Genomic DNA, 26,051 nt, shown 5'->3' with positions numbered 1-26,051 from the left:
CATCCATTACCAATCAGAGGTCGGCATGCAAAGTAAAATCTATAAGAAATTTAGGTTCTTTAAACTTAGTTTATTGAAATATTCCTAGTTCAAATTATTTAGACTTTACTTTTCCTCCAATTTTCTTGTGAATTTCCTGAAAATAAAAACTCACAAAAATCTAGAATTGATCAACAGGCTATTAACAGTTACTATAAGGACATCTTAGAGAAAAATGAATGCTATGTATTTAGAATGAGTATCTTTTTTAGACATTTTTAAAACAGAGAGACCTCAGGATACTGTCTTTTACTTCCACCTAATCTCAACTGATAAACTAACCTTGAGGCCACTGAGAAGAGATATCACATAAAATTTTGCCTGAATAATTATTAATTCATTCAATCCCCCCAGCAGCCCTGCAGCTCTCTGTATCTGTCTCCATTTCACAGATGATGACCATAGAGGCTGAGTAACCTGACCAAGGTCACAGAGCTACAAAGTGGCAAAGGCAGGGTTCAAACTGGACATGTTGACTGTTCAACCTGTCTGCAGCATCCCCAGTGTCATCAAAGAACCTCCATGAAGGACTTGCTCTAATTACTGTTCAGAAAGAAACACCTGGACTTGGCCTCTCCTCTCATCAGTCTCTTCGCCATTATCAACTTGCTGGCTAGCTTCTGGCTGGTCAACTCTAGAATCAGGCTTAGCCATGTCTTAACTTCTCAGCACACTCACTTTGAACATGGGCCGGACGTGGTCCAAGTGAGTGGCACTCGTAAACGGGGCTTTGGCATGGCTCACGGCCTCCATCAGGGCTTTGGCTGTTTTAGCCATCTGCTCCATCTCCAAGTTGTACAGTAGCCGTCGCTGCTTTTCACTCGCTACACCTACAAGGAAGTAAGAGAATCACTGCAGCTAACGGTCACTGAGTGTCGGCTGTGTGCCGGGCTATTTCAAAAGGTTTACAATGAACTCACAAATCCTTCCAAACATCTCATGCATCCGTTACAAGTATTACCATTTTACTGATAGGAAATGAGGCGCAAAAACTAAGTAACTTGCCTAGGATCACACGGCTAATAAGCAGCAGAGCTGGGACTTGGGTCCAGGCAGCGTGGCTCTGGAGTGTGTGTCTAAAACACAGCACTCTGCTGCTCTTAAGGAAAGAAACCGACAGCTTCACGGGGACCTGAACTAAGAATTCTGATCAAAGTTGGCACAATCACCACTGGTATTAAAGCAAAGTTTTAAGGAATCTTTTGGGGGAATAAAATTTAGCTCTCAGATTATTTTAAATTCCCTCTTGTAACTAACTGCAAAATTAGCAAGAAGATAAGTGATGTTATGAGAGAGCCAACATAATCATAGTAACTAATGTAATCACATTTCTTATTCGGATAGCTAGATATGCAAACTAAATTCATTTTCAGGGAACTTAATCATGCATTCTGATACTCAAAAACTGGAATTAATAGAAATAATCTGCCATTAGACCTTACTCTGCTTAGTAGATTTGGTTGCAATTGTATGTTCTTTTGTTTCTTTCATTGCAATTTTCTTGCCTTCGATCTCTTCATAGATGCTTGAGAGATATTCTTCAGGTAGATCTTTACTATCATTGATACCTCGATTCATTTTAATATATTGCTCTTTTGTCATTTTATTTTTTACCTGAAATTAAAACAAAATTAATAAACCACTTAGAAGACATCCAATGGTTCAAATAAAGCTACTTACTTAGCCATTACAGTATATAAATCATTAAAATATTTTACCTGGGGGCTGTGCAGGTCTGTAGTCAGCATAATAATCGAATATGCTAGGACATATGCAGTGTCCGCACTAGCAAACAGTGTTTGCCTGAAAAAAGAAAAAAAGGTTCCAGACGTGAGAACACGCATGAGGCTGGGAAGGTCCAGGGCGACAGGAGACAAGCGTCACTAAAGCAGGCCCACTGCTCCATGTGATGCCAAACGATCTAGAGTTTTCACGATTCCATCCCCGAGTGATAAAGAATGACCCAGCGTACAGAAAAAGCTAACTAAGAATACATGTCAGATTTGGACTTCTTTGAATTAAGCAGTTTTAAGTCAAATTTTTAAGAAGATCCTTATGGAGCCTCCGGGGCCGGGACTAGGGTGAGGCATGCAAGGCTCCCCTGCCCCCAGGTGTCGACCCTGCAGTGCTTGACCCTGAGTGTGAGGCCCCTTACAGTCTGTACCTTTAGCATGTCACTTGCCTCACTCTGGTCCTATTCCTGAGATCATCTACTTTGTGCCAGGCACCAGGTAGGAAGACGACTAAAACTCCCATCCAGTTATTAGCTATTTAAACTTTACGTTATCCACTATAATATTTAACAGCAGAAATACATAGGAAAATATTTATGTTGTTTCAATAAACAATACACTGGTGAAGTCCTATGGCAAGAAAAGACAAAAACTTGTAGATGCACAGCTTCGTGATATATGAGGCTAAAGAAAAACTCGTCTATCCAAACTGCCCCCCAGAGGAAAAGGAGTAGTTCTGAAGAAAGTAAAGGTTGCATTCCGACGTGAGATTTAACTGGGTCACATATTTACTGATTAAGGGACACAGACCAAGGTCTCTGGGTCCATACAAGAGATATGTTTAAAGTAAATCACATCTGATTCTGCTTTCACAGCGTGTTCTAGTATCCATTTGGTTAAAGTGACCAGATGCTGCCTTTGCTGACCATGGCATCTCATGGGAACAGCTTGCTGTGCACTTGGAGGACTGGGACCAAGAATTATGAAAACCAAGTTAACCTGAGAGGCAAAACTGTTATCATACTGTTTCCACTGAAAAATCTCCACATCACGTTCATGGTATATTCAGACATTCTTTTTTTCTCCTTCAGTTTATTTACTTATTTATTTAAAACTGAAATACAGTCGGTTTACAAGGTTGTGTTAATTTCTGGTGTAGAACATAGTGATTCAGATACACACACACACACACACACACATTCCTTTTTATATTCTTTTTCATTATAGGCTACTACAAAGTATTAAATACAGTTCCCTGTGCTGTACAGCAGGACCTTGCTGTTTATCTACTTTATAGACAGTCTTACCTTCAGGGGAAAGAGCATGAGCTTTTGAGTTAGACAAATTCATGTTCAATCCTCGCTCTGCTACTTACTAGCTGATTAATTTTTGGACAGGTTGCTCAATCTCTCAGAGCCTGTTTCCTCACCTATAAAACAGGGACGCTACTCCCAGGCTTACTGTTAATTAAATGAAATGCACGTAAAACTCACAGCACGGCTGACACACAGGAAGTGTTTATAAAGGTCAGCTCTCTTTTCAATTTCCACTTCCTGCGAAAACATGAACTACACATCAAAAAAGACTCCAAGGTGAAATCATATACTTAAGCAGGCTTTATTAGATAGGCAGGCATTTCTGTGACCTGCTCGTCAGTATATAATCAAAGGAAAACTAAAATCCTTGTTTCTACCCCATATATTAAGTCAGGGAGTTGCTCTTGATTAAGGAAGAGGTGACTGAGTACCTCTTCTCAACTCATAAAATTGCTCTTTTGTCGTACTTAATAGCATGGGCTCTAGCTGTGTGGTCTTAGGCTACTTACTTAGCTTCTCTGGTCCTCAATCTCCTGTAGAAGGGCACACAAACAGTTGCTGGGAGATCTTATGTGAGATAATTCCTTAGCACAGCGACTGGCACATGGTCAACAGAACCTTTAATAGCTTGATATGGATTTAGAAAGATTAAACTCAACCCCTAACCACATTAAGATTGGTGCTATGAGTGAGACAAAACAATGGCACAGAAGGGACTTAAACACAGTACTCACCCCTGGTTGCACTCTATGTATCTTGCAGCAAACTTCTCCATTAACCGATCAATCTTCTGGGCTTCCCCAGGTAGGCGGAAACCTTCTAGAAATGTCCGCAGGGCTGAGACAAACTCCTTTTCACAGAAGTCAAGTTGGTCCACGTAGGCATACATCACCTCCTTGTTGAACTTCATGCTTTCTCCCAGAAAATCACCTACTTGAGTCTGAAACATACACACTCATTCACATCTACAAACTGTCAAATATGAACGCCCAGTTAAAGACGCTTTGGTCAAATGCGGGAGGCAGAATGCCCCGGCTCTAAACACCCAGAACAGGCTGAATCTCTGGGTCTGCCCACCCATCCAACCACTCCAGGTTCAATCTGTCCTGCCATGAAGGATGTGGAGGAGGCAAAAGAAACTAAAAAATGGAAGAATGATGGGGTACACTACGGAGGGAGGTCAGTTGCAGATGGGCACCCATAACAATTTCTAGCATTCAAGGGACACTTTAAGCTCTGACACTGTCCCTCCAAATAAACAACTACCTGTCCAGAGTTTAGTTTATTCCCTTTAAAGAGCTTTCTGCAACACTGGCCAAAGGGATGAGTAGGACCTTCCTAAGCAGGGGTGGTGACAACAGTCGCTGCACTGAGGGTCGGCCAATCTCTACGTTAAAACCATCAAGGTCTCAGAATCACATGACAGAAGCCGCATGCAAGCACCCAACCCCCAGTCTTACAGAATCGAGGCGCTCCTCCTGGTGCAGGAATTGGGCAATGTCTTCAACTGATGTTCCCAGCATGCCCTGCTCCTGGAGATACTGGATCCCTCTCTTGGGTTTCTTGTTGAAACTGTTTCAAGAAGAGACAGAACACAGGTTGCTTATTTCAAAATCTGGAGGATGGAAAAAGCTGGCGTTTAAGGCAAACTATAATAACACCGTGAACAAGTTGTCACTTATCAACTAGGAAGGTCCTGTGTGTCCTGGCAGCTTTTCTCAAGGTTCACCTCTAAGTTCTGACCTAGCTGTTCAGAATCTGCTGGCTGTCACCCAGTATCCATTCTCCTCTTCTCCAACACTAATAAAACCTAGATGCTTAGCTGGACACACAACTACCTGGGGTAAAAACTACATTTCCCTGCTTCCCTGAAACAAAGCATGGCCATGTGCCAAGGTTCCAGACACTGAGATATGGGCAGAGAGGTGTGGGTACTTCTAGGAAGGACTTTTAACAAAGCTGACGTGGCTGAGAGGTATATACTTTTTGTTCTGTCTCCTTCTTCCCCAGAATACATGTGTGATGACTGGAGTACTGCAGGCACATTAAATCATGGGGCAATAGTGAAGATGAAAATTGTATTCAGGATGGTGAAGCAGGAAGATAAAAGGAGCCTGGATTTCTGACGTCCGTAAGAGCCACGGTACCAGCCCTAGACTGTCCACTCTGGGATTTAATGGTGCTTACGTACTGTTATTACTGTGGCAAGGGCTGAGGGGAAAGGATATGAATACGGTGCAGGGACAGAGACAAACTCACGACCTGTTTAGATGATATTGGTTATAGGAGGCCTCTCTGAGATGTTTGCCAAGCCTAAAGGATGAAAAAGACCCAAGAATATTCCAAGCAGAGGGTGCAGTGGCAAAAAGACCCTGGGGTGTTCAAGGGACTGCAAGGCACTGTGTGACTCAGGAGTACTGGAAGGAGATGAGGTCAGTGAGGGAGGCTGGAAACTGGATTAGGGTGTGGTGAGGAATTGGGAAACCTGGAATGATTTAGGCAGGGAAGTGATAAGATCAAGTTTCAGTTTTTAAAAGATTATTTTAGCTGCTGTGGGAGAATAGACTGGGGGGATGCTGGGATAGTGAGAGTGGAAATGAGATCAACATTTTAATAAATAAGTATTGTAACATCAACCTTTAAAATAAATTGAGTTTATTAAGTCACCCAAGCTTTCAAAAGTTGGACAGGATATAAGATTGTGTGTTTATTTATTTTTGTGTGTAAAAGACTGGAAAGAAACATTAAGATTTACCAGTGATTGTAATGATGATGATGTGGCTATATGGGAGAGTGTCTTTACTTTTCAACAATGTAGAGCTGAAGTATTATAATGGCTACAAATTACTTTCAAATGATCCAGGGGGAGGGGGAAACATACACAGATTAACACTAATATGGCAAAAGTTAATTTTTCTGTATGTTGAAATTTTTCATAATAAATAGAAAAAAATGTTACTAACTGATTTTCTCTAGGTAGTAATTTTATAAGTGATTTTTAACATTCTTGCTTTATACTTTTCTGTATTTTCTAAATTGGTTTAATTTTTTTAATTAGGAAAATTTTTTTTTAAAGACCGGGCATCAACCACACAAAGCTATTAAATGTCTCTCTCTCACACCCTCCTTCACTCACTCACAGCCTGGCTTGATCAGGCCCGGCTCTGGTCTTTTGTAACAGGCATTTCGTCCTGAGGGGTCAGTGCCAGGCTCCCAAGATATTCAGCTAGATCAACAGCCACACTCACAGCTCAATGCCATGTTCAATCATCTCCTTTTGTTGCTTGATGACCTCAAACTGCTCTGGATCATCCTGGACGGTTGTCTGAGTTCCCGAGGATACTGTGGACTCCATGGATGTCACACTGCTCCGTCTTGCCATGTCAAGACCCTTCCCGTCCCCCATTTCCTGATCTGTGGGCCTCTCCTGACCTGTGATGACATAAAAGCAAAGGAAACCAAATAAGCAGATGGGATACAGACAGGGATGAGCTGAGGTCTGGCTCTGCACTTCCCTTTCCCAGGCCTGTAACACTAATGTCGTGCTGTATGGATCACGAACACCCTGACGTAACTCCGTTGCTTCACTTAACAACTTACTTGTTTGTGGGACTTGATAAGACAATGCAAAAATCCACAGGAAAGAATGAAAGTGCAAAAACAGTCAAGACGCTTAAGGAACAGTGAGCAGGAGGACCTGTCCTAGCAGGAACTGAAACTCACTGCAGAACTCCAGGCATATGAAAAGCGCGGCGCTGGTGCAAGGACAGACAAATCAACGGAGCAGGACAGAGAATTCAGAAAAGGATTTATGCACACGGGGGATGCGGTATATATCATAAAGATGTGCTTCAGATCAGTGCGGGAAGCAGAGACTACTGAAAAAAATATGTTGGGATAACTGGCTCTTCACTGGGAAAAATGAAATTACAGCACAAATCACACTGTTCCCCCCACAAATTCCAGATGGATTAAATAACGGCACCCTTAACATACTTCAGGTTTTTCGCAAATTTAATTCCTGCTAATTCTAAGACAGCTCTACCAAGACAGCTTGTTCCAACAGCCGTGAGTAGCGCACGGGGAAGGGAGTGGGGACGGCAGTGCTCCCTCACCGAGGCTGGTCTGGTGGTTGGGGTTCACATACAGGTCTTTGCTCCACTCCACCATGCACTTGAGGATGGACACGAGGCACTCCAGGCCTTTCTTCCTCAGACTGAGCTCCTAAACGACAAAGTGACACGGCACAGAGACTTAGCTGATGAATTAAGCGCAGACACATACAGGGCACCGGGAACCCTGGGAGGACACGAGCTGATCTCTCACATTCAATGCTATTAAGTACAAAATCCAAGGGAAAGGTAACAGGTGACAGAAATATTGAGGGCTCATTATAAATACCCTGACCATCTTTAAAGCTGTTCATTACAAACACCCTAGCCGCAAAACTACGGGATGTGTGCTTTCTTAAAATGAAGTGTGTTATTCGGATTTTTAAAAGGAAGTTCACATTCATTGCCATATAATTTTTTTTAAAAAAACCTCTTAAAATGCCCCTTTTTAAAAGATCTAACAGTGAGGCAATTTAATAAGAGGCAATCTCCTTTGCGGCTGCTGGAGCCTGGGATCCTGTTTCCACACGATCTGCGGGAAGGTGACTGGGAGTGTGCTCACTCCCTACAGGTCTCAGGCTCCACGGTCACCTTCTCCAGGAGACTACTCACTGATCCCATTTAAAATGGCAACAGCCTCGGCTCCAGCACCCTCTCTCTGTTATCCCTGCTTTATTGCCCTCTGCAGCTGACTTCTCCACTGCCTGCTGTTACGTGTCAGGACCGCAGCAATCGTGCACATGTGCATATGTGTCTGGGTTCTGTTCTCTGCTGGGCCTCCAACCCCAGGGGCAGTGCTGGGCACATGGTGGTGCTCGATAAATGTTTATCGAAATGAATGAACTTTAAATATGAGTGAGTGTTCTCAGTGTTTTTACCTGCAGAGGTGTCATTCCCAGCTCGTGTCCACTTCTTCCCTGAGCGATTTTGGATAAATCATTTACGAGGCGCTCAAAAATGTTAGCAGCATTTAAATCACAGTCGTAGTTGACATAAATATCTACAACACACTGGGCATCTTGGAAAATAACACACGGGTGTTAGAAATTCTGATGGGACACAGATAGTAGTTATGCTTTCTTATTAAATGAGATTCTCTTGTCAAAAACTTTTCCCAGTGAATTACTAACTCAGCTTGGACACAACTCACTAGGAAAATGTACGGCGGGAGTACTGGGGGCGTGGGAAGCCCTCTTTCCAGGCCTGCCCTGGCACTAACTGAAATCTCCAGCGGCACATTCCACCTTCGCACGGCTCACTCTCATCAAAAGGGAGAGCCAGGGCCCCATCCACCTCTTAAAGTTGTGTAACTTTTATGAAGTTACATTTGATGACAGATGCTCGTTTTACAGACACACAACTGTACAGTGAAAGGGAATCCAAATTTACCTTAGCATCCAGTCAAGGGCTGGCAGCACCAATACCTGGGACCCTGTGACTTACAAACCATGTTCAGCTTGTAGGGAGGGTGACAAGTATCCTGGTCTTTCAGGATTAGGGAGTTTCCTAGGACATGGGGCTTTCCATGCAAAACCCAGAAAGTCCCAGGCAAACCAATCTTGGTCACCTTCTGAAGGAGGAGAACTGGGGGGGGGGGGGCTGGTCGTTTGGCTAGCATTAGCCTTTAAGGTTAAGATTTTCTCAGCACTTCATTAAAACTCTGAAAGAAGGAGTTAAAGGTCTTAATCTGGACTTGGGAGAATGAAAGCATCAAAACTGTTTCTGGGCAAGTCAAATGGATGAGCCCCCACAGGGTGGACACACCTGCACAGATCCTCGTCAGGGTCTGAATGACCATCCACCGGTGCTCAAAGGAACTCGTTGACGTTTCTAAAATGTTCAGGAAAATCTCTTTGAAAAAGACCTATATGATAAGGAAAGGCCAAAGGAGGACACTCATTAATAGACAGTTTAAATTAGGGCTCAAAAACCCCAAAACCTTTGAAGAACACGCAGAGCCTCTGAGTGAAGTAGCCGCAGACAGGGAACAGCCCTGGAACCTGGCCTCATGTAGGAACAGCTAATCGGGTCAGACCACGGAGAACTGAGAACAGGGCTCTATTCGAGGGAGCAACTGCTCCTGAGAAACTGCCAGGAACTGCCATGTGAAAGGCAGGACTGGTGTTACAGTTTTTTGAGAAAAATCAGAATTTTGCATTGTTGTGGAGAATCTTATTTTTCAACTTGGAAGCTAATTCAAGTTATTTCAAACAATTTACAGGCCAAACAAACACGTCTGGGGGACTGAGCCCAATACCCAGACCATAAAGTTTAAACCTCTGGTCCAAATGGACGGCACACAAGATTTAGGGGCAGTAACTTTGTATGGAGACGTATTCTCTCACTCAAAAAGCTCTTCTCTGGGGTGCCAGCAAGTACTGATTCCTGGTGACTATGCTGCCAGCGGTTAACTCATCATGTAAAAGCATCATCAAATTAAAAAAAAAAATCAGTTTGGAGTCTGTACCTCTATCTGCATCTTCAAGTGCATTTTAAAGTTTGAAAGAAGAGTAAGAAAAATAGCAAGAGAGAGCTCAAAGACATCAGGCACTGAAGAGACGCCATTCTTGGACAGCGCCACGCAGAGATATTGCTTGATTGCGTTGATGAACATCTCATGCGTCCTGAAGACCGGGCCGGCGTTCTGCAGCACGGAGAGCAGGAGCTGCAGAGAAACCACCTTGGAGCGCAGCTCGTGGGATCTGGCAGAGAACAGGAAAACCATGACAGCGCTAAAAGAGAAAATTTTAAGAAGGGTGTTTCTTGAGAAGGTCGCACTCCTCTACCCGTGAGCAGGACTTTCTGAGAAGCCGGGGAGTTAAGAACTGGTGACAGGACCTAAATGTCAAGAGAATGAGGGCGGATGGCATGAGGTGGGTTCTCACAGAACCTGCAGGCCTTTCAAAACGAGGGCTGCCGATTTCCATTACTTTCCTCTCCCTGTCATAAAGCAGAGAAGACAGCAGGGGTAAGAAAGTGCAAACTGATTCTGGGAAGCTGGTTCTGCAGCTAAACTAACAGAACCAACTACTTTATGTCATGAGAGACAAAAACATCTGTCCCGCTCCACCTTCAGAGACAACGGAAAACAGTGCTCTCCCTCCACCTGCCTCATGCTCCCCACCCTGGCCACAGGGATGGAGAGAAAGGGACACTTCCAAGAGCCCTTTCCCTAATGATCATCACAGTCTCAACAGAAGAGTGAAGATTATTACTAGTGACTAATAATAATAATAATAATAATAATAATAATAATAATAATAATAATAATAACAGCAACTATAAAACTCTATAAAAGTGCAAGCTCCCCCCACCTTGAGATGTCATTCTATCTTTTTATGTAATTGATCCTATAAGGTGATTTTCCATATTGCCATTTTTCAGGTGAGGTTTGGTAACTCATACGGTCATGGAGCCAGTGCTCAAATGAGCCAGGGCTGAATGCAGTTCCCATGGCTCCAGAACTTCTGCTTCGACACTCCACAGCACTACCACCCTTGTGGTCATTCCTTCACTCTAAAGGTCCGGCCTTCCTGGGTTGACTCTGGGGCTTAAATCTGTATCCATGAAGCAAAGTTTCCAACCAGGGCAGGAAACTGAGGTTTGTATGCATCCTGACAGGGGACTTTCCGATCACGAGATTAAGTTCATTAGTCAGTAAAAAGAGGGTGAATATTCACTATAACAATTTTTTTTTTTAGCATATAAACCAAGGAAAGCAAAACTGGGCACAGTAATCTTGGTTGATGGGGACACAGAGACAATTCATGATGAAAAGACTAGGGACCTGCAAGTCTGAAAGGTTGTAAAACCATCCTATGGATTTCTGCATTCACACCAACCAGGGGACAAGGCATGGGGTTTCTTGGAACCCTAGAGAGTCTCCTGGATCATCTGGGTTATAGATGGCCAAGAACTGCTGTCTGCTCACTTTGGATCCGGGGGACCTTCACCAAGGGGTTTCATGGACAGCTTGCAAAGGGAGCGAAACACCAGGAAGGCATCCTTCTGCAGAATGTGAGAGAACCTCGCTGCCACGTGATGTCCTTGTGCATCTGATTCCTAAGATTAGAACAAAGACGAGAAAAATCAAAAGGTCCAAACAAAAGAATAACTCTTTTCAAAAATAAGAAATGTAATTATCTCATGAAAATTTAAATTATGCATTCAGTGGGGGAAGTGACGGTATGGGGGAGGAGACAATATGTCAAAACAGAAGCTTAGGGGGAGTCATTACAGCAATTCTCAAGCCTCGTTCCTTGTCCTTCAAACAGTGGTTGTAGATGGTTTAAAATGATAAATGAGTGAAGGTTAAACCACAAAAAAAAAAACCCTGAAACAAATAGAGGTAACTGTCTATATTAGCTTGCGTAAAAAAGGTATTCCTAAGAATACTATTGCAGGGGAAATGGGGGAAAAATGATAGATGTTTTAAAATAAACTTCTTTAAGTTAGTTACATTTAAAAATTTTTTAAATAAATATTTGTAATACGACAAGGATGAATATCTTGAAAAAGTTCTCATAATTCATTAAGGGAATACAGAAACTCTACTCCCAAACGAAAAACAGGCAAAAACCATGAGTGAGCAATTCACCAAGAAATGCAAATGACAGCTAAACCTAAATAATCTTACTACTAATTATTAAGGCAGGATCTTTCTCCCACTAGATCTGCAAAGATCTGAATGAATGCAATTGTCCAGTTTTAATGAGGGAATGGGAAAAGGAATGCCGAGAGCTTCCAGGTAGGTAGGAATTCAAGCACTGCCTTCCTGGCAGGCTAATTTGATGTTAAGGAACAAAAGCCTTAAAGCTTCCAACTCTTGACCCAGCAATACCACTTGGAGGAATTTTTCATAAAGAAAGAATTAAGGATGGGCACGAGATTTATCCGTAAAGATGTTCACTGTAGAACTGTCTCCTGTGATTAAACTGAAATAACCCCCAAACCTAACAGAGAATTAGTTAAATAGACTATGGTAATCTATGATAGAATTTCACATGATTATTAAAAAAATTAGCTAGACATATATATCTAAACAGATATACAGCACTGATGTGAAAAGATGTCCATAAAACAGTGTTGAGCGAACAAAGCAAATTGCAGCCTAGTGTGTAAGATACAAGCCCCTCAGACGGATTTAAGTACATCCCTAAATAAGTGCATCCTTAATGGGGATGATACAACTCCAAGAGGACTGCTAGGGACTGGATGTCTGTGTCCCTCCCAGATTCACATGTTGAAATCTAATCCCTACTGTGACAGTATTTGGAGGTGGTTAGGTCATGAGGTTGGCGCCCTCATGAATAGGACCAGTGTCCTTATTAAAGAGGCCCCAGAGAGCTCCCTCGCCGCTTCTGCCACGTGAGGACAGAGCAGGAAGCCAGCTATCTATGAACCAGGCAACAGGCTCTCACCAGACACTGAAACTGCTGGTACCTTGACCTTAGACATCCCAGCCCCAGAACTGTGACAAATGCATTTCTGTTGTTTATAATTCACCCAGTCTACGGCATTCTGTTACAGCAGCCTAAACAGACTGAGACAGGGGCAAAAATTGGTTCTTGGCAGCGGGTACGTGGAAAAAATCTTATTCTTTTTATGTATAAAGCACAGATATACATACAGTACATAAACGGCTCCCTAGGTTATCAGTGGCTTTAAAGTTTCGTAAAGTGGGGTGGTGATTAGGAAAAGGAAATACATAAAAAAGCTCCTCTGTGTGTGTGGTGGGCGGATAATTTAAAAGGTAGAGAAACACTGGTGAAAAGGTGTAGAGAGAGAGTGGGTTCAGATGGGACGTTAACATCATATTTTGTCCTGTTTTGATTGTTTATATTTTCAAGACAACAAAGCTGTTTAAAAAAAAAATAATGTAGCAGACATGGGGGCCTGAAAGGATGTGCATAATATACGTTAAGGTGAAAAAGCAGGTTATAAAACAGCATGTATGTTGTGTTATTACATTTAAGTGGTAAATAAATAAGAGAGGGAGAGAAAAATCTAGATGGATAAAGGTGAGATGTTACCGAGGAGTTACCTCTGGGTCAGAAGATTAGGGATGAGTTTTATCTCCTTATTTTCCCTTCTCAATATTTTCTTATTTTTCTATAATGAATGCGTACCATTTTGGGAGAAGGAAAAAGGGCAGGAGATATATAAGTTTTAAACAGTCTGAATAAACAGGGTTTAACAACAATGTTATATACCACCCACCATCAGCGTGTTTCAAGAACAGAACCAACTAACACAAAGACCATCAGGCCGGGATGGTGTGACAAAATTACTGAACAGGGCCTGCTGGTTTTCCCTCGCTTCTTCTGATAGAGATTTAATTCTGCATTTTCTAAAAAAGTAAACATCGAAATGAATCTGATAGAGGATCACCAACATACCAGATTATCCGCCGACGACAGGGACTGCCTGTCATCTGCTATCCCATTGGTCTGTGCGTTTTCATCAGCTGCTGGGGGAACAGCACGTTCCTGGCACTCCAGTTCGCCCAGGACCCTCTCCGGCTCTGTCAGACCATGCTTTTGTGCTGCTTCTTAAAATACAATGCAAAAGTCATCGCCAAGTTAGTACTTACCCTATAAGTTGGTCTGAGACCAGGAAGAAGTTATTCACATAACCTTCTAGCAACTGCTTTTCCCCCTTCCCTGCACCACTGCCTTGTGACTGACATAATTTTGAAAAAGGTTTGGCCAAAGCAGTGTTTTGGCTTTGCATGTCTACAATCCATAGCCTCACTCCCAGGTGCCTTCGTTCATATTGTGGTCCAGGTCAGTGATGCTTCCAGAATTGTGCAATACAGCAGCCCTGCATACCCCTACCTACTTTCAAAGAAGATTAGAAATAACTAAACATAAAAAGCACAGATTTTTTTTAAAGGGCTCTTAATATAGGGATTAAAGAACAAGAGTTATGTAAATGAAAAGAGTCTGACAATTATGATAGAAAACCTTAGTCATTGGGGAAAAAAATATAGGCTTGAGCTTCCTAGCAACCATGTGGAAAAGGAAAAGACAAAGAATTAAGTAGATTTCATTATTTAATGAAAGAAAGCCTATTTGATGATTAGCAGAACAGCTGAACTCTATGAGGAATCTACTACGTGGATCTTTATACATGTAAGGGACACCAAACAACTTGGTAAAGCACAATCTTCCATAACGGTTTTCGAGGCAGACATTCATTCGACAAATATTTATTAGGTGCCTATTACGTGCCAAGCTCGGTGCTAGGGGCTGAGGGATACTGCAGGGAACAAGACAGGCAAGTATTCATTACATGAGGACTTCTTATGAGGGTCCCAGAAAAAAAAATCTAAGAGTATGAAATAAAATTATTCTATTTTAGAGACATTTTTACAGAGTTAAACAAATAACGAAATTTAGGTATATAGCTTGGTGGTACCTTAAATTAACAAAAAGATAGTGCTGAGAGCAGTGGGTCAAATTTCTCTGACCTGACCCTCAGTAAGAAACACATTTTAAAAATTATGACCCAGTATACATGTGCACATATAAATACATCATTGAAACACACATTTCACAAAACAATGCTTAACATTACTATATGCAATGCCTTCAGTTTGTATTTTATTTTCATTTTATTCTCTTTCATTTAAAACATGTTGATTGCAACCACTAATTTATCAATTTCTGATCCCATTGATAGTTTTTTGGCATGGAGCTGAGTGTTCAACACATAAGCACTGACTTGAGATTTTGGGTAAAAACAAACAAACAAACTCATCTAGTAGACATTTTGAGCTCTACAAGTTTAAATCCAGTGAAGCCACACCGAAAACTGAGGGAGTTATGAACAAAGTCCAACAAAACAAACAAAGCTTCCCTGTGCTTCTGATACCTGCTGACATGGGACCTGTCTCCTGGACACATCGATGGCTGGCCATAAAAATTCACCACCTCAGGGCTCACTGCCCACTCCTAGAAAAACCTGGATGATACGGGAACAGTCCTCTGTGCCTCCATGTGGAGAACTCAACCCTAACACTGTCAGACTGTGTTTCTTGAACCCAAACCGAGTGGGAATAAAATCCATCACTAACAAGTAATTTCTGAATTCCGTATGAAAGATGGACAGACTCAGTTCCCATGAGCTCCCTGGAGGAGGACACTCCTCCACTAAAACGTCTGGCTGAGGACTTCTGTGGAGGAATGAGTAGGAGGAAAGGCTGGGTTCTTGGTTCTTACCTTTAACGGCGGATGTGACCACATCTTCTAAGATCTCCTTCACCACCTCCTGGGCTCCATCTTCAGTCCCTACACACAAACACCAAATACAAACACAAACACATACACGTGGGCATTTCCAGGGAAAACAAAGGAAGATGGAGATGGAGATTAAGTCAACGGTCTCTAGAGTCACATTTCAGAAGGCAAGGGTGCAAAGAAGCACTCTCCAAAGCCAAATCTGATCATGCCCTGCAAGCTCTGCAAACTCGTGGGCAGCATCTGCTATGACTCTATCTTCCCTTTGTGGAACACTCAGACCCTCTTCCTTCCTGAGCCACAGCTGCTCAGCCCAGGGCCCTCTCCACCACCCCCGGGTTGGAGGCAGAAGCTGGATTTTATCCAGTCATGGTTCCTGGCAGAACAAAAGTAAAGCTTTGTCTTGCCCTTTCCCCTCGAGTTCCAGATCCTTGGTAAATAATGTGCCTTCTGCTGCTTCATTTTCCCACACTGTATACCCAGAACTTAGCACAAGATTTCTAATGTGACAGTTGAGAATTTACTAAATTTTAAATTGAATTATTCTGTAAAATGTTAACTGTTTAAGTGGAAGAGATTCAGTACCAGGTTTTTTTGTTTGTTTGTTTTTTGCTTTGGTAGAAAACTAGTTCTAGGAGAACTAGCAAACAGCACTTGACTAGATTTTTAGAAGCAAACATCACTGACTTTAAAACATCATGGACAAAAAGGCCATCATGTTAAATAAACAAAACCAAAATAACCCTTTAAGCTCTTCTTTAATGAGTATTTTCAATCAAGCCACTATTTTTATGAGTTCTGTGCTTGGTCCACTAGGTCCTAGAGAAGCAGCAGGAAATATTTTCATTTACATTGAGCACTTAACCCACCATAACTATTTAGTTATTCCCTGCCCCCATCCCCAGCTTTACTGAGGTTTAACTGACAAATAAAACCATCATAACTATTTTTATGAGTAAGAAAATTTACATGAAAAATATTGATGTTATATGCTTTTCTTAGAAGGCAAAAAACAACCTGAATGGAAGTTAGAAAAGCCCGCAGCCACAGTCAAAATCTTCTAAACCTGTCTCTTCATCCAAATGAGATGATTTAGTAGCGATCAGTGTTACCCATGCTTTAGTCACTCTTATACAACTTTTCGAATTTCTGCCATGTTCATGCACCACTTACTTTATTACATATATATATTTAACAAAGCTCTTTACCTCGTCTTAAGCAATAATTAATGTTTACAAAACCACAGGTTTCATATGCCAATTATATTTTCTGAATGCATGCTAAAACAGATGTGTAACTATTAAAATAAAAACCATTCACCTACGAGTCATCTAAAATCATCCCGTCCAAACCATGATCTGGTAAACACGTAACTAGATATTTCCAAGCTCCTTTCCAATTCCAACATTCCCTGATGCTATGATTTAACAGAATTATGACAACAGTTTCTAATCTCTGTTATACATTCCAAAGTCCCTTGTACACATTCAACACCCAAGAAATATCAGCTTTATGAATACATTTTATCAGAGTTGCTGCAGGCTTGGTAAGTTAGATCAGAGGCTGGAAAGCGGTGGCCGCCGGGTACACCTGGTTTGCAGGTATGCACTGTTTATAGTCTACACACGCTTCTCCCCGCCCGCAAACTTCAGTGAGGTGTAACTGGTAAGAATTTTATATATCTATATCTATATATCTAAGTTGTATAACTTGATGATTTGATATATGTATACATTATAAAATAATCACTACAAAAAGCCAATTAGCACATCCGTTACCTCACAGTTTTATATTTTTCCTTTTCCTTTTTTTTTTTTTGGTGGTGAGAACACTTAAGATCTACATTCAGCACATTTCAAGTACCCAGCATGGTACTGTTAACTATGGTCGCACTGTTGTACACTGGCTCTCCAGAACTTACTCATCTTGCATAACTGAAACTTTGTACCCCTGACAAACATCTTCCCATTTCCCCAACCACCATTCTCACTCTGTCTCTGAGAATCTGACTACTCGAGGTGCACCTCATGTAAGTGGAATCATGCAGTACTTGTCTTTTTTGTAACTGGCTTCTTTCACTTAGCATAATGCCCTCCAGGTCCATTCATGTTGTTACAAATGGCAGGATTTCCTTCTTTTTTAAGGCTGAATAATATTCCATTGTATGTGCGTGCGTGCGTGTGTGTGTATAAAACACATTTTCTTTACCCTTTCATCATTTTGACAGATGCTTAGGCTGTTTCCATATCTTGGCTATTGTGAGTAGCACTGAAACGAACATGGGGAGGTTTAGATTATCTCTTTAAGACCCTGATTTCACTCCCTTTGGCTATATACTCAAAAATAGGATTGCTGGATCATAAAGTAGATCTACTTTAAATTTTTTGAGGAACATTATATTGTTTTCTGTAACAGCTGCACCAATTTACATTCCTACCAACAGGGTACAAGGGTTCCCTTTTCTCTCCATCCTTAATAACTCATCTTTCTGACAACAGTTATCCTAATAGGAGTGAGGTGGTATCTCATCATGGTTCTCATTTCTATTTTCCTGATTATTAGTGAAGCTGAGCACCATTTTAATTTCTCCTGGCTGTTTGTATGGCTTCTTTTGAGAACTGTCTATTCAGGTCCTTTACTCAACTTTCAATGGGGTTATTTACTTATTTTTTGCTATTGAGTTGTATGAGTTTCTGAGCTATTTTGGATGTTATTCCCTTATCAGAGGTACAGTTTGCAAGTATTTTCTCCCAGTCCACAGGTTGAATTTTCTCTCTGTTGTTTCCTCTGCTGTGCCGATGCACTGCTTTCTAAAACTTCTGAATTAGCTGTGAGCCTCTTTTTGATGAACGATCTTTGTTCTAAACAGTGATATATTCCAAATACCTGTATCAGTGCTAAACACAGGCAGTCCATTTGTTGACTGAATGGAGTGAGTGCATCTTATGAGCCCACATACCCCCATCCCTCATGGTCCCTATTTCACCAGACAGAAAACAGAGACATGGGAAAGCCCATCTCAGATTCCTTAGCACGTAACTCCCATTCTCAGGGTCGCCTTATGGCTCCTGATGTTGCCATTTTGTTCTAGGCAGGAAGAAGGAGAAGGGGGTAGGAACAGGGCTCCCAGCTGAGTCACACCCCTTAGTAAGGAGCCTTCCTGGAAGCTTGTGCCATCCCCAGTTACTTAGGCTGGCCGCTCATCGGCTAGAACTTTGTCTCATGGCCACCTTTCTACTAGGAAAGCCAGGAAATACAGGCAGGCCAGGACTAACAAGTGTTGGTGAGAACATGGGGAAAAAGGAATCCTTGTACATTGTTGGTGGGAATGTAAATTGGTGCAGTCGCTATGGAAAACAGCACGGAGGTCCCTCAAAAAATTAGTAATAGATCTACCATATGATCCAGCAGCCCCACTCCTGAGTATTCATCTGAAGAAAACAAAAACACTAATTAGAAAAGACACATGCACCCCAATGTTCACTGCAGCATTATTCACAATAGTCAAGATATGGAAGCAACTAAAGTGCCCATCAGCAGATGAATGGATAAAGAAGGTATGTTGCATGTGCGCGCGCACACACATGCACACACACGCACACACACAGAGGAATACTACTTGGCCATAAAAAGGAGATTTTGCCATTTGTGATTACATGGATGGACCTAGAGGGTATTATGCCAGTGAAGTAAGTCAGAGAAAGACAAATACTGCATATTTTCATTTATATGTGGAAAATAAAAATAAAACAAATGAACAAATATAGCAAAACAGAAACAGACTCACAGATTAAGAAAATTAGTCATTACTAGAAGGGAGGAAAGGGGTTTGGGCAAGATAGGTAAAGGGGATTAAAAGGTACAAATTACCAGTTATAAAATAAAATAAATAAGTCACAGGGACACAAAGTACAGCACAGAAAATACAGTCAATAATATTGTGATAATTTTGTACGGTGCATAATCTGTAAAAATATCAAATCGCTACGTTGTACTCCTGAAACCAATTATAAGACTGTAAGTCAACAATACTTCAGTTAAAAAAAATAACAACCAATCAATCAAAGATCTTTATCCTCAAGGTGCTTATACTCTAGCTGGGATAATAACTAAATAAATAATACTCTGCTACGGTGCTAGGGAAAAAGCGAAGTGGCAGAAGGCAGACCTGGAGTTGGAAAGGGCAAGTGTGAGCACATGATAACAATAAAATATGACACACTCGTTTCCTAAAAACCAGGGCTTGGTTATGTCCAGCATCCAAGCATTCGGTCGTATGTAAGAAAACTAAAGGGGAAAAGCAGGGCACAAGGCTGTTTGTTGTCACATTCTGGCCACACACCCATGTGGTTCCTCAACAGTAAGAGATGCGTTGGGCAACTCACTGTCCCCAAATAAATGTACATTACACAGCTAATAAAAATACTGCAAAGCAATGGGTTGAAAAGCCTCCCTATAAAGCAGGCTGTGTCAAAAACAAGCCAGAAAGAAGGGGGACCTGTGGGTACATTTTGTTTTTATAAAGTGTTAGTCTGAGACTTATTTTTTTGTCAACAAAAATAATAAAATTCCTGAAACAGAGGACTGGTGTTGCTAACATGGGAAACAGGCTCATGTTATGCTGCTGCCCTGCTCCTGCCACCCTCGTATCTGACTACCATCTGAAATATCTAATTTTTCTCTAAACTAGCTCATTTTTTTAAGCTGAAACTTATCTTAAAGGTAGTAACAGCAAATACTTATAGAGCCCTGAGTGCCAGACATTGTTATTAATTCTCACAAACCTGTAAGTACAAGTGGTATTCTCATTTTAAAGATGAAGAAATTGAGGCTCAGAGAGGTTAAAGATTTTGCTCATGGTCACAGAGCTACCGAGTGGTGGAGTCATGATCTGAACTGAGGGTGTTGGATCAGAACCTCCACAGCTGGCTGAGGGAAGACACATGTTCTCTAGTTCGTAATATTTAAGAGTTGGGTTGTTTCTTCCTTAAAGAATGGGATGCAAGAAGAAAAAAGGCAGCTAAGAAATCCGTGAACACGTAGGTAACTGTACACCTACAACAGCTACTTATTGGCTCTATAAATGTGAAAGTGCTAAAGTCTAATGTTGGGAGTTAAAAAGTCAGAATCTTCAAAATGAACTCAAAAGAAACTGGGAAGTGACTGACTGTTCATGGGTACAAGGTTTCTTTTGGGTGTGATAAAACTGTCCTAAAATTGATTGTGGTGATTGCTGTGTGACGCTGTGAAGATACTAAGAACTGAACTGTATATTTTAAATGGGTCACTTTAGGCAGTGTGGATTGTATTTCAATAAAGCTGTTTTATTAAAGAAATTGACAAGAAGAGCTGGGCCATCAGAAGGGGTGTAAATGGAAAACAGGGTGTGGTCTCCAGGGAAGGTTTCTGGCCAGGCCCCAAAATTCACATAAGGTAGCAAGGCACAGGCTGAAAATCTCATTTTGTGAGTTTACAAAGAGCGATCTGATCCACTTCTTGGACAGGTTGATAAGACTGACAAATTGTTGATTTATCAATTTGGGATGAAAAACTGCTAAGGGGAAAAAGACGCTCTGGTCTGTCAGTGAATTGTCATCTACACGAATTTCACTGGGAGACAACTTATCCCAAGGCCAGGGGACGGTTCCCAGTGAAACAGGACAATGTGTGTGGAGGGTCCAGTTAGCCAGCACCGCGCCTGGCACAGTGACTGGCTAGTGTGGGGTGGCCACATGATGGCGATTCCTACACGATGGAGCCCGCAGGAGAGCTGGACGTGTTGTCTGTCACTGAGGCTCCAGAGCCCAGCCTCTCGCCTGGACTCAGACCCAGGACCCTGTGTCCCCTGGGCCGGCACCTCCACCACCTGCCTCTCAGGCTGTCTTCCTCCCAGGCTTCCCAGGCTCCTCAACCCATCCTCCTGAAGGACTCATTCTTTCTTAAGGGCCACATCTGGAGAACTGGAAGCTTAAGGGCCACATCTGGAGAACTGGAAGCCAGTCACTCTTTTTAATGGTGACAGTGCACCTCCATTCTGACCTACCATTTGTAGGTTTGCGATTTGATTCTTATAAGCAATCTGATTCCCACATCCTGGGAGAAGCCTCATGGAGGGCACCAAGTACTGGCAACAAAATCCACAGCAATATACTAAGTGTAGAGCATTCTCTCTTGAAGCAGAATTTTAAGTTACTGTGTTTCTGCAAAACTGCATTCTAGAAATTCAGTTTTTCCCCCATTCATTAAAAAAAATACATATATTTACTGAGTGTCTGCCATGGGTGCTAGAAACCATTCCGGGTGTTGGGAACATAATGCTGAACAGGGTGGCCTAGGTCTTAGATTGGGAACAAGTAAACACAAAACTCTTGAGTGATTCCAGGTAGTGATTAAGTGCTAAGAAGAAAATAAAAGAGGATGATGGGACAGAAGTGATAGGGAGCTTCAGAGTTAGACCCAAGAGACCTGAAGATAAGAGAACGGGAAAAGGACAGTACATGCAAAGGCACCAAGAGCAAGCAGGGCACTTTCAAGAACCAGAAACACTGCTGCGCATCACACAGCAAACAAGGGAAAGGAAGTGTAAGAAGGGGACAGTGAGATGGGCAGGGGCCAGGCCACACAGGGTCCTGGAAGCCCTGGGGATGGGACGGGCGTAGGTTTCACTCTGAGTGGGACAGGATGGGAAATTATCAAAGGGGGGTAAGTAGAGGAGGGTAGTGATTTAATTCACGCTTTTAAGAGATCACTTTGGCTGCCGGGTATAAAAGGGACTGTAGTCGAAGCACTTTCATGCAGCTCAGAGAGACCTGTTTCCACATCCACACAGCCACGCTTATTACAGTGTGTTTAAATATTAATATTTATTGATTAGCCACAGGCTGATAAGGAATACAGTAAAAACCTGCCTGGTCCTTGCCCTGAGAGTTAATAAGGCAAAGGTGACAACAGATACAGAGGGTGGGGGCAGGAGTTTCTGAGCACTTTCCAAGACACAAGACAGCGGGACTGAGTAACTATGTTCACCCTGAGACATACATGGTTCTAATGGCAACTTTCTTTGATCTTTGCCTTCAGCGAACTGACACAGAGCAACATTCTAGCAACACCTGGTCTGTTCCCATTGGACGCCAAGCACTCTGATAAATTACAGTTGAACAAAAGCTGCCGAACTATGGGCCCTCTGGCCACCAACAGAAGTCATTACCAATAATGGGGGTAGGAGACATGGGATGAGTTATAAAGGTGGGTCAGATACTTCATGTAAAAGTATGCACTTCTACCAGTGAGAGTGAAGAGTTATTTGGCAGAATCACTTGGGAAGAAGGTATATTCTTAAAAAAGTATATGAATTTAGGATCTGGTTCATACAAATTGCCTAGAGAGAGATGTAAACATTCAGAAATAATCTTCTATGACAACTTAATCCAAGATTTCATGCTTCATGTTTTATTTACTTTCAGACTATTCATCAGGTGTGCAATGTCTCTTTCATTTAAAAAAGCAAACAAAACCAAGTAGTGTATTTGGTCTCAGAAGAAGAAAACAAAGCTATCTATGTATCTGTTTCTCTATGAATCCACCCACCCACCCACCTTCTAGATCCTTTCACAAACGTCCATAAATAGCAACTAACTGTTGGGCAGTGGGAGATCCCATGTATACATGACAGATGAGGCCTTTGTCCTCCTCTGGGAGGGTAAGACTGAACGAGCGACTACCCACCCAAATGATTAACTACTGGGAGACAAGTGCTCCATGCTGAACCCATGGTACTGAAGCTGAAATTAAGCAGCAGTAGCTAGAGCTATTCCAGGAACTATCTAGAGAAAACTACCCAACTGTACCCATGGGGCCTGAGACACCAGGCCTTGCTGGCTGTGTTTTGTAAGAGAAAAGCAAAGGGGCAGTCAAGGGGAAAGCCCAGAAATAGAAGAGCTGCTGTCAGAGGTTTCCTGCGATGACATCAGACAACTCCTTCATCCGCCCCTCGGGTACAGGATGACTCCCCGTCCCAGCTGGATGGGGACAGCGCACGGGCCGTACCTGACAGCGATGGGCCTCTCTCTCTGGGCGCGTCTCCGTTCTCCGTGCTCACTTTGCCAGAAGCACTCGTGGCATGCTCACCATTGGTTACCTCCGTCTTTTCAGGAGTTGTTGGTTTGCTTTGTGCCTGGCTCTGCTTCAGACGATTGAACTTTGGGGACACGGCTGCAGCTTGGATCACAGGGGACTGGGGTTTTGACTGGACTGGTTTTTCTAATTCTCTGGCCTCCTGCAACTGAAAGGCAACAAAAAAAGCGATTCAATCTAAATGGCTCCAGGGTTTTGATAAGGAACAGAAAATATACCAGCTTGTTGCATAAAAAATTTCCAAACAGAAGGAGAGAATTTAAAAAAGGAAATAAATTCCTTCAACAAATTCAAAGCAAATTCTGAATGCAAATTTCAAAACCCATGCTAGATCCTCTCTCTGCTTTTTAAAGCAAGAACAAAAACAGAGTGCAGAGAATGCAGAGGAGGAAGGGATAAACTTTAAAATGCAAGTGAATCTTCACCAGGCACCTAGGCCACAAGTGAAACAGTTCACAGTATGGGATGGTATTCCGCCCCAGCAACCGAAAATTACTACCACTCACCACTTGGTTTTCCATGCGGGTGAAAATGACGTTCAGCATCTGAGTAAGGGTAGCCTTGGCAGTGGTTTGATTGATGAGATTTTTGCTGGCCAAATAGATATTATAACATGTTCGAACCGTCTGCAGGATAGTGCCCTCATGAATTTCAATGTGCGGGGACGTCACTGCCGTCAGGAGAGCCTAAAACAACAACCCGCAATCTTCACCTTCAGGAGCAAACCCCCCACCTATCCTAGCACAGCCAAACTTTTCTACAGGGTTTGGCTCTGTTTTCATTTGATTTGGTCTAACAAGATGGCTCTGCAAATTAAACTGGATGATTAGTACCAAGAGCCAACTCCCTACTGCTCTGAGATAAAAAATTATAATTGACTTCATAAAATCCAAATTATTTGAAGTAATTAAGTTGTGTTGCTTTCTACCCGCTTACTTTTTAAAAAGCCAAAAATGCAGACACTCCTCTCAGGAGGGAAAATGCTCCAGTTTGATCTCATCTATATTAATCATAAAATATACACATTTGATGGCGTGGGGAGCAGGCGGTCAGTCTCCCAGTTCCCTGGTGGATTTTCAAGGGAGCTTTAGGCAAGGTGTGGCTAACACGAAGCCATCCCTCACAAAGTGAATTCAGGACTTAAGGTTTGAAATGTTGACCACACCCACCCTGATCTGTACTCTGACAGACAGACAGACCACCCCACACCAAGCCACTCTTGGCAGCAGAAATGCAACAGGGAAATGGAAAAGGAGGACAAGAGGACAGGAGTAAATTGCAGGAAAGCACCAACACAAGGACCTGCTGAGAAACGGCAGCCCAGAAATCTAGAATTTCCAGGGAAAAGACCAGAGGATTTCACGTCAATTTAATTCACAAGCAATTTGTGTAGTTATTAGCGGAACTGTTTACTTTGAAACCACACCTGGTTCCACTCTTCTTGTCTCAGACCATGCTAATACATTCTGACACTTAACAAAAGATCTAAGTGATGCTTACATTTTTCTGTTCCAGCTCAGCACCTCCTGAGACAAATAACACATGGTAAATTAGAAATCTAAACCCCTAGGGGGATGAGCTTTCTCATTCAAAATCCAGACCCGGCAGACGGACAGAAATACCTTAATTATTTGTAACTGAACTCCTTCATCCGTCTGAGGGCCCTGAAAACAATTGCAAATAGTTTCAACGATCCTGTCAATCAGCCGCTTCCCGGGGGCTCCACTGTCGGGGGCGTTGCCAGTGATGTGTCCATATGCGATGAGTTTCTAAACACAGAAAGAACAGAGATGAGAAGTTTGTGTCTGGCCAGCACTGAGGCCGCCCACGCACTAAAAGGCAGGCAGTGAGCACTGCCTTTAACTTCCAGTTGCCACAGATCCCGCTGCTCCCCTGGGGTGCGGCGGGCACAGCCACCCCGAGAGCAGCACGTCGCCTCACTATCGATGGCAGAAGGGCCTCGTGACAGTGCAAGAATGTCCAGTGGAAAAGGCACGTGTGGAACAGCCCCCAGTGCACAACCACTTGTGTAAAAAATGGAGGGGTTGAAACTATACATCAGAGACAGAGCTGTTGGCGGCTCCCTGGAGCTGGGGGTATTTGAGGGAAATGGGGAGTGACTGCTGCTGAGCAAAACGGGGCTTCTTTCTGAGGATAAAGATGGCCTGTAATGAGACTGCTGAGATGGCTGCACAACCCTGACAATATAGGAAAATCACTGAACTGTATGCCTCAAATGGGTGAACTGTATGCATGTGAATTACATCTCAAAGTTGTTTAAAAAAAGTATTTTTTTTTCAAATGGAGAGATACATAAGAGACTAATAATACGTTTTGCTTGAGCTCAGGGAGAGCGCAGCAGCGTGGGCAGGGGCGGGACTAAGACATTTTTGTAGCGCTTGCTTTCATTCTTTTTGAATCTTGAATCATGTCAGTGTATTTTCTATTCCAAAAATTAAAGGAAAAACACTAACTGAA

General features: G+C 42.4%; 1 protein-coding gene across 3 annotated transcripts in view; it reads right to left on the bottom strand.

Annotated features, from left to right (window-relative positions):
• ARFGEF2 (ARF guanine nucleotide exchange factor 2) overlaps nucleotides 1-26,051 on the bottom strand; it is an 81,029-nt gene that overhangs the window by 34,722 nt on the left and 20,256 nt on the right. The window contains exons 4-19 of one of the 3 annotated variants that reach the window (XM_072944357.1): nucleotides 25,196-25,342; nucleotides 24,080-24,259; nucleotides 23,487-23,721; nucleotides 15,423-15,491; nucleotides 13,599-13,750; nucleotides 11,132-11,262; nucleotides 9,668-9,902; nucleotides 8,965-9,064; nucleotides 8,079-8,218; nucleotides 7,204-7,312; nucleotides 6,337-6,520; nucleotides 4,549-4,660; nucleotides 3,823-4,028; nucleotides 1,758-1,842; nucleotides 1,482-1,653; nucleotides 718-869 (exon numbers count right to left, since the gene is read on the bottom strand). In XM_072944357.1, coding sequence (XP_072800458.1) covers nucleotides 718-869; nucleotides 1,482-1,653; nucleotides 1,758-1,842; nucleotides 3,823-4,028; nucleotides 4,549-4,660; nucleotides 6,337-6,520; nucleotides 7,204-7,312; nucleotides 8,079-8,218; nucleotides 8,965-9,064; nucleotides 9,668-9,902; nucleotides 11,132-11,262; nucleotides 13,599-13,750; nucleotides 15,423-15,491; nucleotides 23,487-23,721; nucleotides 24,080-24,259; nucleotides 25,196-25,342 — 2,409 coding nt within the window. Of the gene's footprint in view, nucleotides 1-717; nucleotides 870-1,481; nucleotides 1,654-1,757; nucleotides 1,843-3,822; nucleotides 4,029-4,548; nucleotides 4,661-6,336; nucleotides 6,521-7,203; nucleotides 7,313-8,078; nucleotides 8,219-8,964; nucleotides 9,065-9,667; nucleotides 9,933-11,131; nucleotides 11,263-13,598; nucleotides 13,751-15,422; nucleotides 15,492-23,486; nucleotides 23,722-24,079; nucleotides 24,260-25,195; nucleotides 25,343-26,051 lie in introns of all 3 variants that reach the window. The other 2 variants (XM_072944356.1, XM_072944358.1) reach the window with 2 other exon arrangements.

Source organism: Vicugna pacos, chromosome 19, assembly GCF_048564905.1.
Source record: "Vicugna pacos chromosome 19, VicPac4, whole genome shotgun sequence".
Classification (NCBI taxonomy): Eukaryota; Metazoa; Chordata; class Mammalia; order Artiodactyla; family Camelidae; genus Vicugna; species Vicugna pacos.
Note: the sequence above shows the minus strand (reverse complement) of the source record. Positions and strands in the feature narration are given on the sequence as shown.